Source organism: Amblyomma americanum, chromosome 2 (assembly GCF_052857255.1).
Source record: "Amblyomma americanum isolate KBUSLIRL-KWMA chromosome 2, ASM5285725v1, whole genome shotgun sequence".
In the NCBI taxonomy this organism is placed as follows: Eukaryota; Metazoa; Arthropoda; class Arachnida; order Ixodida; family Ixodidae; genus Amblyomma; species Amblyomma americanum.
The window spans coordinates 223,627,343-223,640,211 of NC_135498.1; the positions used below are offsets into that span (position 1 = coordinate 223,627,343).

The 12,869-nt window shown below is 46.1% G+C and overlaps 1 protein-coding gene across 14 annotated transcripts in view; it reads right to left on the bottom strand.

Annotated features, from left to right (window-relative positions):
- LOC144122196 (polyamine-transporting ATPase 13A3-like) overlaps window positions 1-12,869 on the bottom strand; it is a 738,347-nt gene that overhangs the window by 194,804 nt on the left and 530,674 nt on the right. For all 14 annotated transcript variants that reach the window (XR_013312846.1, XR_013312843.1, XR_013312839.1 and 11 more), the window contains 2 exons: window positions 10,518-10,590; window positions 7,861-8,011 (listed from right to left, as the gene is read on the bottom strand). Coding sequence is in view for 6 of the 14 variants with exons in the window: in XM_077655777.1 (XP_077511903.1) it covers window positions 7,861-8,011; window positions 10,518-10,590 (224 nt within the window). In the remaining 8 variants the exon portion in view is untranslated. The remainder of the gene's footprint in view (window positions 1-7,860; window positions 8,012-10,517; window positions 10,591-12,869) is intronic.

The window sequence follows — 12,869 nt, forward strand, 5'->3', positions numbered from 1 at the left end:
CTGTGGCCCGTGCTATCAGCTATGCTCGGCTGACCAAGAACTATAATAAACTTTACTGTTCTGACAGAGTCGTCAAGGAAGAATCCTCAGTCGAGGACCGCTGTGGCCCGTGCTATCAGCTATGCTCGGCTGACCAAGAACTATAATAAACTTTACTGTTCTGACAGAGTCGTCAAGGAAGAATCCTCAGTCGAGGACCGCTGTGGCCCGTGCTATCAGCGATGCTCGGCTGACCAAGAACTATAATAAACTTTACTGTTCTGACAGAGTCGTCAAGGAAGAATCCTCAGTCGAGGACCGCTGTGGCCCGTGCTATCAGCTATGCTCGGCTGACCAAGAACTATAATAAACTTTACTGTTCTGACAGAGTCGTCAAGGAAGAATCCTCAGTGGAGGACCGCTGTGGCCCGTGCTATCAGCTATGCTCGGCTGACCAAGAACTATAATAAACTTTACTGTTCTGACAGAGTCGTCAAGGAAGAATCCTCAGTCGAGGACCGCTGTGGCCCGTGCTATCAGCTATGCTCGGCTGACCAAGAACTATAATAAACTTTACTGTTCTGACAGAGTCGTCAAGGAAGAATCCTCAGTCGAGGACCGCTGTGGCCCGTGCTATCAGCTATGCTCGGCTGACCAAGAACTATAATAAACTTTACTGTTCTGACAGAGTCGTCAAGGAAGAATCCTCAGTCGAGGACCGCTGTGGCCCGTGCTATCAGCTATGCTCGGCTGACCAAGAACTATAATAAACTTTACTGTTCTGACAGAGTCGTCAAGGAAGAATCCTCAGTCGAGGACCGCTGTGGCCCGCGCTATCAGCTATGCTCGGCTGACCAAGAACTATAATAAACTCTACTGTTCTTACAGAGTCGTCAGGGAAGAGTCCTCTGTACAGGACCGCTGTGGTCCGTCAGCTGTGCTCGGTTGACCAAGAACTATAATACACTTTACTGTTCTGACAGAGTCGTCAAGGAAGAATCCTCAGTCGAGCACCGCTGTGGCCCGTGCTATCAGCTATGCTCGGCTGACCAAGAACTATAATAAACTTTACTGTTCTGACAGAGTCATCAAGGAAGAGTCCTCAGTCCAGGACCGCTGTGGCCCGTGCTATCAGCTGTGCTCGGCTGACCAAGAACTATAATAAACTCTACTGTTCTTACAGAGTCGTCAGGGAAGAGTCCTCAGTACAGGACCGCTGTGGTCCGTCAGCTGTGCTCGGCTGACCAAGAACTATAATAAACTTTACTGTTCTGACAGAGTCGTCAAGGAAGAATCCTCAGTCGAGGACCGCTGTGGCCCGTGCTATCAGCTATGCTCGGCTGACCAAGAACTATAATAAACTTTACTGTTCTGACAGAGTCGTCAAGGAAGAGTCCTCAGTCCAGGACCGCTGTGGCCCGTGCTATCAGCTGTGCTCGGCTGACCAAGAACTATAATAAACTCTACTGTTCTTACAGAGTCGTCAGGGAAGAGTCCTCAGTACAGGACCGCTGTGGTCCGTCAGCTGTGCTCGGCTGACCAAGAACTATAATAAACTTTACTGTTCTGACAGAGTCGTCAAGGAAGAATCCTCAGTCGAGGACCGCTGTGGCCCGTGCTATCAGCTATGCTCGGCTGACCAAGAACTATAATAAACTTTACTGTTCTGACAGAGTCGTCAAGGAAGAGTCCTCAGTCCAGGACCGCTGTGGCCCGTGCAATCAGCTGTGCTCGGCTGACCAAGAACTATAATAAACTCTACTGTTCTTACAGAGTCGTCAGGGAAGAGTCCTCAGTACAGGACCGCTGTGGTCCGTCAGCTATGCTCGGCTGACAAAGAACTATAATAAACTTTACTGTTCTGACAGAGTCGTCAAGGAAGAATCCTCAGTCGAGGACCACTGTGGCCCGTGCTATCAGCTATGCTCGGCTGACCAAGAACTATAATAAACTTTACTGTTCTGACAGAGTCGTCAAGGAAGAATCCTCAGTCGAGGACCGCTGTGGCCCGTGCTATCAGCTATGCTCGGCTGACCAAGAACTATAATAAACTTTACTGTTCTGACAGAGTCGTCAAGGAAGAATCCTCAGTCGAGGACCGCTGTGGCCCGTGCTATCAGCTATGCTCGGCTGACCAAGAACTATAATAAACTTTACTGTTCTGACAGAGTCGTCAAGGAAGAATCCTCAGTCGAGGACCGCTGTGGCCCGTGCTATCAGCTATGCTCGGCTGACCAAGAACTATAATAAACTTTACTGTTCTTACAGAGTCGTCAAGGAAGAATCCTCAGTCGAGGACCGCTGTGGCCCGTGCTATCAGCTATGCTCGGCTGACCAAGAACTATAATAAACTTTACTGTTCTGACAGAGTCGTCAAGGAAGAATCCTCAGTCGAGGACCGCTGTGGCCCGTGCTATCAGCTATGCTCGGCTGACCAAGAACTATAATAAACTTTACTGTTCTGACAGAGTCGTCAAGGAAGAATCCTCAGTCGAGGACCGCTGTGGCCCGTGCTATCAGCTATGCTCGGCTGACCAAGAACTATAATAAACTTTACTGTTCTGACAGAGTCGTCAAGGAAGAATCCTCAGTCGAGGACCGCTGTGGCCCGTGCTATCAGCGATGCTCGGCTGACCAAGAACTATAATAAACTTTACTGTTCTGACAGAGTCGTCAAGGAAGAATCCTCAGTCGAGGACCGCTGTGGCCCGTGCTATCAGCTATGCTCGGCTGACCAAGAACTATAATAAACTTTACTGTTCTGACAGAGTCGTCAAGGAAGAATCCTCAGTGGAGGACCGCTGTGGCCCGTGCTATCAGCTATGCTCGGCTGACCAAGAACTATAATAAACTTTACTGTTCTGACAGAGTCGTCAAGGAAGAATCCTCAGTCGAGGACCGCTGTGGCCCGTGCTATCAGCTATGCTCGGCTGACCAAGAACTATAATAAACTTTACTGTTCTGACAGAGTCGTCAAGGAAGAATCCTCAGTCGAGGACCGCTGTGGCCCGTGCTATCAGCTATGCTCGGCTGACCAAGAACTATAATAAACTTTACTGTTCTGACAGAGTCGTCAAGGAAGAATCCTCAGTCGAGGACCGCTGTGGCCCGTGCTATCAGCTATGCTCGGCTGACCAAGAACTATAATAAACTTTACTGTTCTGACAGAGTCGTCAAGGAAGAATCCTCAGTCGAGGACCGCTGTGGCCCGCGCTATCAGCTATGCTCGGCTGACCAAGAACTATAATAAACTTTACTGTTCTGACAGAGTCGTCAAGGAAGAATCCTCAGTCGAGGACCGCTGTGGCCCGTGCTATCAGCTATGCTTGGCTGACCAAGAACTATAATAAACTTTACTGTTCTGACAGAGTCGTCAAGGAAGAATCCTCAGTCGAGGACCGCTGTGGCCCGTGCTATCAGCTATGCTCGGCTGACCAAGAACTATAATAAACTTTACTGTTCTGACAGAGTCGTCAAGGAAGAGTCTTCAGTCGAGGACCGCTGTGGCCCGTGCTATCAGCTGTGCTCGGCTGACCAGCTTACGCTGAGCATCCAAGTCCGATCTGCAGGACAACTGCGCCTCCAACCTCTCCCAATTTTTATTGCGCGTGGCCTCAATGTGTTTTTAAATTACACGTTGCCTTCCCTTTCAATAAATAACCCTTGGCAATTTTGGAGCATTGTTAACAAATACGACAATTCATCAATAATCCTTCAGTGACGAGCTAAATCCACCTAATGATTGCGCAAATATCTTCAACAGTGTATTCGTTTCAGCTTTTTCCAAAAATTTGTGTTCTGTAACCCCTGCATATACCAGTGCTGAGGTTTTACCGATGGATTCTGTTGCCTTTGATTCTGCTGGAATGGAAAAATTGTCCGGAAAACAGTACTTCACAATGTGGCGTTGATATGAATTCTAAGATCTTGATTAAAACCAAAGTGTAAAGCGGAATAATGCTTCCACCTATTTCAGCCATCCCTCCAAACAATCTGCGTACCAGATGACTAGGAAGGTCGGGAAGGCGATTTCCTGGCGTAAGTCTGGCGATCAACATTCCCTCCATAATTATCGACCCACTTCACTTACCAGCATTCCGTGTAAAATATGGAGCATGTTCTTGGGTCTCGCCTTGTCCCTTGATCCTAATGTCTCTTTTACTGAGAGTAAACTTGAGTTTCGGGAGTTGTTTTCTTCTGAAACAAAGCTTTTAACATTAACGCATGATCTAAATTCATTCCTTCACAGGTATTCTCTTGTCAACCGCATATTCCTGGATTTTTCAAAAACGTTTGACAAGGTCTCTCAACAGCTGTTTTTTCTTAAACTAAGTAAAGTTAGCCGTGACCCTAACATACTAAAGTGGCTGCATTCGTTTCTCACTAATCGTTCACAATTTGTCACCGCTAATAACGCTTCCTCCTTCACTTCTCCAGTTTAATCTGGAGTGCCACAAGGCTCAGTTTTAGGGCCTGTACTTTTTCTTATATAAATCAATGACTTGCCTGTAAACCTATGTTCAAGAAAAAATATTTTTGCAGGTGACTGCGTCTTATACCGCGAATAGTGACTCTCAATAGTTACTCTGATGTAGCTCTTCTTCAATCGTATTATAATCATGCTCTTGAATGGACTAACAAGTGTATCATTGAACTAAACATAAAAAAATGCAAGCGCATACGTGTTTCTCGTCGTAACATCCCATTATCTTCATGTTGTATTAATTTTCATATATCCTCTATTGATCATTACACAAAAAAGAAAAGCAGTCGTATTCCACCCCAGGCAACGTGTAATTCTTCAAAACCTTGATTTATGCTTGGGGGACTCCATTACAAACGTTCCACATTCTGTTAAAGCGCTAGCAGTTATTTTTCACGATAATTTGAGTTGGAACGCTCAGATTTACAATGTTGTATCTAAACTTTCAAAATGCACGGGTGTTTTTGCAAAATATCGCTCCTGTTTACCAGTGCCATTCAAACTCATAGTGCACAATGCACTGTTTTTGCCCTATCTCAGTTATTGTTTTGTGGTCTGGGGCAGTACCACGGAGGTAAATATTCGAAAACTTTTTAGACTGCAAAATAAAGAAACTCATTTTATTGCAAATGCAGAATACCGAGCTCAAACAGATGAGTTGTTTACCCGCCTCAATATCATAAAAATTCCGAAACTCTACGAATACTACTTAGCCACGAGGTATAAAAAGTCTCTTCACTATATCCACAATAGCTATCTAGATATGTGCGCGCTAAAACCAAATGATCCGACATATACTCTTCGAAATCCTGAGTTTTGGTGGATCCCCTTCTCAAACACTACATATGGTCATCAAATGTTTCGCCATAGCGTTCCAGTACTGCTAAATAAACTTAGATTGAAGAACGTCTGTATTAACACCTGCAGTCCGAAAGACATCCGGGACATATGTTTACGATTGTAATGTCATTTATGTTGTTTGTGCCTGAGACCACTTTTTTGATCACTTGATGCACTTCTTTTTGTGGTATATTTGAGAGCTATGACCGCCTTGCTTGACATGTTTCTTGATTTACAGAATGTACACCTCAAGTGCCAAAATGTTTTGTGTTATTCTTCGCACGCAAATCTTTGCCGTGTTCTCTTTTTTCTTTGTACACGTGTCCCCCCACGCTGCAAGCCATGTATGCGGGGCGTTCAGGCTTCCACTTTTTGCCTGAACCAACCCTCATCATTTTGTGATGAAAATAAAACGATTGATTGATTGATAATAGTAGCCTTTAGTCTATGCCTTTTAAGAAATATTTAGTTGTATTTTTCCCCATATTCTTTCTTGGAAAGAGCATATAGATCATTCAAGCAACAACGCTAACCACATGCTAGGCTACATACGCCGTAACTTTGCTCTTTCTTCTAGCTCCGTAAAATTGCTTCTCTACAAGTCGTTGCTTCATACTGAACTGGAATATGCTGCATCCATCTGGGACCCCCGTCAATAGACATCAATCTACCGACTCGAATCTATACAGAACTGTGCGGCCCGTCTCGGTCTCTCGAATTATCGCTGTCCCTCTAGTATCACTGCCATGAAATTAATCTTATCACTGCCGCCCAACTTATCACTGTCCCAACTTAGAAATATATTCCACCTTTGTCTATTTCAAAAAATGTAGTATGATAACCCCATTATTAAAGCAAATTCAAAACGCCACCTTGCTATGTTCCAGTTCGGATTGATCATCGTCATAAAGTTCGTATTCATTCATGCCAAACAAATCACTACTACCACTCGTTCATTCCCAACCCATCGGTACAATGAAGTCACCGTCTCCCGATCGATCGTGGAAATATGTGACCATTCGGTGTTTAAATCTACTTTAACTAACCTCGTCTAATAGAGTAGATGAAAATGTTGCGCACTGCAATTTGTTTATTCTTTTCCAGTTCATTTGGTGGGTCAAACAAGCTTTGTTTCTTTCATTTTTCTTTCCACAAATTCTGCTATTAAGCGCATGACAATAAATTTGAGCAACAGTTTTTTTTTCCTTCCCATTCGCAAAATTGCTTCTTATGTTTTTTTTGCGTGGTACACTTGTCTACATTTAGTCTTTGCTCAACATTTGGCACTACTAGCTTATTATTTGGTTCATTGTGTTGCTGGAACTTGGTGATTTGCGGGAGCCATATTTTTGTTCACATTTTGTACTAATAGTGATAACGTTTCTTTCTTTCTTGTCTGTTTTACACAAGTCTCCTCTGTAATGTCCTTGGGCCCTGAGGGCATTGAAATAAATGAATAAATCAACAAATAGCTGTTTATCCAAGCCATTTTCACGTAACCCGATATAAAGCGTGTGTTTGGTTGCACCAGGAACACGGATATGTAAACGTAATCAGGTAAATTTTAGCGTATATTAACAACTTCGGAAAGGTTCTTGCTTGCACTCTTCTCCAGGCAAGGTATTCCTACGTAGTGTGGTGGGGTATATCCACCAACTTTGTCGTAGGAATTCAGATCTGTCCTTAAAGATTCAGGTGAGGAGTGTGAGCATGGGCGAACTGGGTCTTTCTGTGTAATATTGGGTAATCTGGTCTGCCATCTCATTCCCTGTCACTCGATGGACTGCGTGTCAGTAATTTAGTGTCCGGCTGGTTCACTTGGCCGCGTATGAAGTTCATGCGCGCTTTTAGGAAGTCCGAACTAATGTCCCATCATGTTTCCCTTCAGTAAACGTCAGCATATCTTAAGCCCATTCGTAAAGTCCTTAAATAAATTCATGCGGCCGGATTCACGGAGAAATTTCTTAACTCAGCTAATCACATTAGTGGCTTTACTAATATTGGGGATTCAGTGATGCACCAAATTATCGACGATGCAGTATATAGTATCTTTATCGGAAATAATTTACGTTTTGTATCTTCTATCGGCATCGAAAACACGGGTTTTAAGTGCATCAGGTATCGGCTGCGAAGTTACGTGTTTCAAGTGTTCTGCCGAGCTCTGAGAGCTGACGTTAAATTTCCGAAATGGAACTTTCCCGGTTGATGAACCCACAAAAAGTAATGGACTCGATATCTGACAACAACGAAAATATGAGTGCAGTGCTGAAAACTAAGCGAAAGGTGGAGAAATTAAGCGCTAACAATGCCAACACTACTAGCACGCGTAAATAGCGCTTCAAGCCCACGACACCCACTGTCTTTGGGCGGGTGCGCGTCCGCGAAGGGCGAGCGCAAAGGCTGTTGCAAATCTGCATTAAAAAAGAGTGGACAAGTGCCCTGATATCTCCAACAATTATATCGTGATACCTTTACAATGTATTTTTCCCTAGCCGCAGCTTGTGTTCCCTTCCTATTTCACTAGGCCAAGCAGCTGCATGCATGCCTGTTCAACTGACCAGCTCTGGTTGCGGATGAGGAGCAGGAACCCTGCCTGGGCCAGCACGACAAGCAGCAGCTGCAGCAGTAGCGACAGCAGATGGGCCCCTGTCAGCAGACTGCGCGCGGGCCTCACCGCATTGAGCTCGGCGCACGGCTTTGCGTATCCCACTGCAAGGACAAGAAGCCATCAGTCAGCGACGCGAGAAGCGACTCCAAGTGGAGCACGCTCGCAACTGGAGCAGTAGTCTGCCATCTACGGAAGAACGATATCTAGGAAGTGCGACCATTGGTTCCAAGAGTTCAACCAGTCTGCGATGGTCAAGCTTGCTATTTCTCAGCATTTAGTACACCCAGATAAGAGGCGACATGGACAGTGTGTTTCATCTCTACTTGACGTCATCCTGTAGGTTAGAAACTAAAAGCCGTTCCTCTGTCCGCAGTGCATGTCTGCACAAAGAAACGCACCGTCCTACTGCGTTCGATGCAGACTGCACACAACCAGTTCAGGCTTGTCGTAGCTCCAAGACGTCAAGTCCGCTGAGTAGCCTGCAGGAAAAGATAGACCGCTACTTACAGTAATGAAAGTACCCCAGGTGGTCGAAATTTCCAGAGCCTTTCACTACGGCGCCCCTCTTAGCCTCAGTCGCTCAGGGACGTTAATCCCCCCAAAACCAAAAACCTATCATGTTATTGTACCGCTTTTGCTAATATTGCATATTGACAGGATTAGTGTCCTGCTGCGTACTGTATTTATTTTTGTATTTATTATCATGTTTATGTCACTATGGAAATTCATACACCTGTAAACACTCCATTCATGTATTTTTGTTTTGTTTGTTAACCCATTCCTCTCTTCAATGCCTTTACTCGCCCTGAGGGCATTTTACATGAAAAAAAAAATAAAACGTATCTGTCTGCGTTATGTCCACCAAAAGGACAAACAGAGCCGTGAGCACCGACAAATCAAGAACTTTACACCGTGCATTCGAAGAGCTCTGACCTGTTTTGTTCGCGCCACGGCCAAGCCGCGACTCCGGGGGCACCTTCCCAGCGTCGCAAACCACGGCCGGTACCCATGCCACCTTCCAAGGACCGCCCCTTTCTTGGTTTGCAAAAAAACCCTTGCGAAAATTTCCTTTGACCTAGAGCGCTCCTCCTGACGCTCTCCAGCGGATACGTCCCGCGACGTTAAAACACAGGGACGAAGTGTGTGTGTGTGTGTGAGGGGGGGGGGGGGGGATACCGAGCATTAGCTCCACCTATGCAGGGTACCATGAACATGTGTTCGCTCTCATCCTGAATATAAAAGATGCCACTTTTTGTAGGGGAAGGTCTTCCCTTTCAGCAACTTCACATCTTCGTTTTCTTGACCACGACATCAAGCCGGAGACGGCGATTCCGACTCTACCCCAGTCCCAAAAAAGGACAGCCTACGGTAGGCCGGTTTTGCTAATCGCAGAGGTAGGGAAAGAAGAGCTCCAAAATGTTTACTTTATTTATTTACTTGCAGCGCCTCGAAGGCGTTACCCCGGAGGCAATCTGCATTGGATACACTAAGAAAATAAACAAACACAAATAGTAAACAAGTTTTCAGGACGATTACAATTCTCCCTAATGCGAAAATTTGAGCACAACTCTCGGGGTGTCACAGGCAGTGCAGGCTCATTATTTCAATTTGCTGGGTCACCGGGAAGTCTGGCGACGATATTAGCTCGATAGCAGTACTAGTTGAAGAAGACGATGATGTGCAGTGCAGAGCGCGCGAGGACATGGATATTAGTTCGATAGCAGTATTAGTAGAAGACGGCGACAATGTCCAGTGCACATCTCTTGTGGTGGAAGTGGTAAAGAAAATACGTCTACTTAGTGCAAGTGGGGACCGCAGATCCGAATCACGAGAGGAAAATAACTAGAACAAAGAGAATGGGGTGGAGCGCATATGGTAGGTTCTCTCAGATCATGAATGGCAGTTTACCAATATCCCTCAAGAGAAAAGTGTACAACAGCTGTATCTTACAGATGCTCACCTACGGGGTAGAAACGTGGAGGCTAACGAAAAGGGTTAAGCTTAAGTTAAGGACAACGCAGCGAGCCATGGAAAGAAAAATGGTAGGTGTAACGTCAAGAGACCGGAAGCGGGCAGAGTGGGTGAGGGAACAAATGCGGGTTAATGACATCCTAGTCGAAATCAAGAGAAAGAAATGGGCTTGGCAAGCGCATGTTGTGCGAAGGCAATATAACCGATGGTCCTTAACTGACGGAGTGGATTCCAAGAGAAGGCAACAGTAGCAGAGGAGCAGAAGAGAGTAAAGTCGGCAGATGAGATTTAGAAGTCTGCGGGCATAGGGCGGGCACAGCTTGCACAGGAGCGGGTTAACTGGAGAGACATGGGACAGTCTTTTGCCGTGCAGTGGGCTCAGTCAGGCTGATGATGATGATGATGATGATGATGATGATGATGATGATGTAGCCAATTCCAAGCTGGACAAATTTCTTCCTGCGGAAAGCTTTCTTAATCGCCCACAACTTACACAGGCGCTCAGGGGAGTGCGAACTGCATCATGATTACAGTGAAGCAACCCGTTGAAACGAGTTGCAGGAAAATATACACTCGCTGCAGCTGCTGTTACTGCAGCGCTCAGAACTGAATGACTTCCAGCACATGCTTGCTTACTTGTTACAGCGAGTGTCGTGATCACAAATATGTCCACGTAGAGAAACATAGGGTCCGAAAAGTTCGTCTGCACCTGCATTGAAAATGAAAAAAAAATAAGATAAAAACGAAAGCCACGACGACAATTCAATTCTGCTCTCTTTAGAGCCATTATCATATATGTATACTTCTCCGGTTTTGCGTACGAAGCTGTTTCGCGCCTCCTATTTTCCTGAATAGACCATTGGCACAATTGATCGTCCGTTCTTACCCAAGGTTTTTTAGACAGCTATCAGAGCATACGAATGTGAATGGTTCTTTGTTGTTGCTGTACAAAACAACATGACTTATATTCAGCATATCACTTTAAACGAACACTCACCAAAGTCATAAAGGAAAAAAATAACCGTAAGAGAATTGACGTTTCGGCACCACTACGGGTGCCTTGTTCACAAAGGGATGAAAAACGAGACGGGCTGCTGCTTATGTAGGGAAAACGTTGCGTATCGTGCGGATGTATATCTCGGGTAGATTGCCCTGTGTCCTGTTAATCGCTTGGCTTGTCATTTGTATGTGAAGGGATTCCTTGAGCAGACGAGTAGATAATGATTTTTCTTTCTCAAGTATGCGCGTGGAATCTCAGTCAATCAAGTAGCCCGTGTTTTGCTGGTGTTCGGCGAGAGCGTTAGAAGTCACTTTATTGTTTTTGACGTCACGCTGGTGTTCTTTGAATCGTCTCCTGAAGTCCCCTGTTTCGCCTATATAGGCTGCACCGCATTCTTTGCAAGGAATTTTGTAAACTACCCCAGGGTAGCTGGTCTTTTCAAGCGGGTCCTTTGCTCGTACCAAATGGTTTCTGAGCTTGCTGGATGGGACATGGGCAACTTGGATATTGTAGTCAGCCAGTATCCGGCATAACGTCTCGCTGACACCAGGGGCATATGGGATGGCTGCACGTTTTTTCTTATTGGCTGCTTTTGCTTCGGCTTGAGGGGCCGCAGCGTGTCGTTCTTGTGATTGTAGCACTTGACGCGGGTATCCGTTCTTTGAAAGCTCCTTTCTTATGCGGCGGACTTCACGAGTTCTTTTGCATGGGCTTGAACAAAGCTTGAAGGCACGATTGTAAAGCGCCGCGGCAACGGAGCGTTTCTGCCCTACTGGGTGCGCAGAATGAAAATTCAGGTACTTCCCTGTGTGGGTAGGCTTCCTGTACACGCTCGTCGTGATGCCGTTTGCTGTTCGTTCGATGAGGGCGTCGAGGAAAGGGAGGTGCCCATTGCTCTCTTCTTCCATCGTGAACTGAACGCTCGCTTGAAATGAGTTCAGGTGCCGTAGAAGTTTTTCCGCATCCTGTCGTCGGATGATGCAGAAACAGTCGTCGACGTACCGCAGGAAAAACCTAGGTGGCGGGTCGAACGACGCAAGCGCGCGACTCTATCGTTTCTAGGGCCAGGTTGGAACAGACTACGGAAATGGAGGCTCCCATTGCTGTGCCGAAGATCTGCTTGTACATCGTCTTGTTGAATACGAAGTATGTGTTTGACAAGCAGAATTTTAGGAGCCGGCACAAGTCGTCTGTCTCTACGGACGTACGTTCTGGCAGAGACAGGTCGTTCTTCAGGGCATTCCTGCAACACTCAACTGCGAAGTCCACCGGCACGCAAGTAAACATGGACCTCACGTCGAATAACACCATAATGTGATCATCGCCAAAAGTCGCAGTCTTCAGTTTGTCAACGAAATGTGCCGAGTCTTTGACGTGCGTAGGCGTGTTTCCTGCCAAAGGCGCCAGTACCCGGTGGAGGTATCCCGACAACTTGTTCAGTGGTGACCGTGTGAAGTCAACAATCGGGCGAAGTGGTATCTCCTTCTTGTGCATCTTGGGCACGCCGTATATAGCTGGCGCCGAGCCGTTGTGACAAAGTAGGCGATTGTAAAGATAGCTTTTGTCGGGGGGGACGAACTTGAAAACATCAGTAAGAAGTTTTTGCAGCTCGGACTCGATTTTCTTTGTAGGGTCTCGCGCCAGCTTGGCGTACGTCGTTGTGTCCTCCAGAAGGGCGTACATTTTTCGCACATAGTCGGTGCGGTCTAAAACGACAGTGGCGTTACCCTTGTCAGCAGGCAAGATGACGATGTCTTTGTTAAGGGTAACGCCACTGTCGTTTTAGACCGCACCGACTATGTGCGAAAAATGTACGCCCTTCTGGAGGACACAACGACGTACGCCAAGCTGGCGCGAGACCCTACAAAGAAAATCGAGTCCGAGCTGCAAAAACTTCTTACTGATGTTTTCAAGTTCGTCCCCCCCGACAAAGGCTATCTTTACAATCGCCTACTTTGTCACAACGGCTCGGCGCCAGCTATATACGG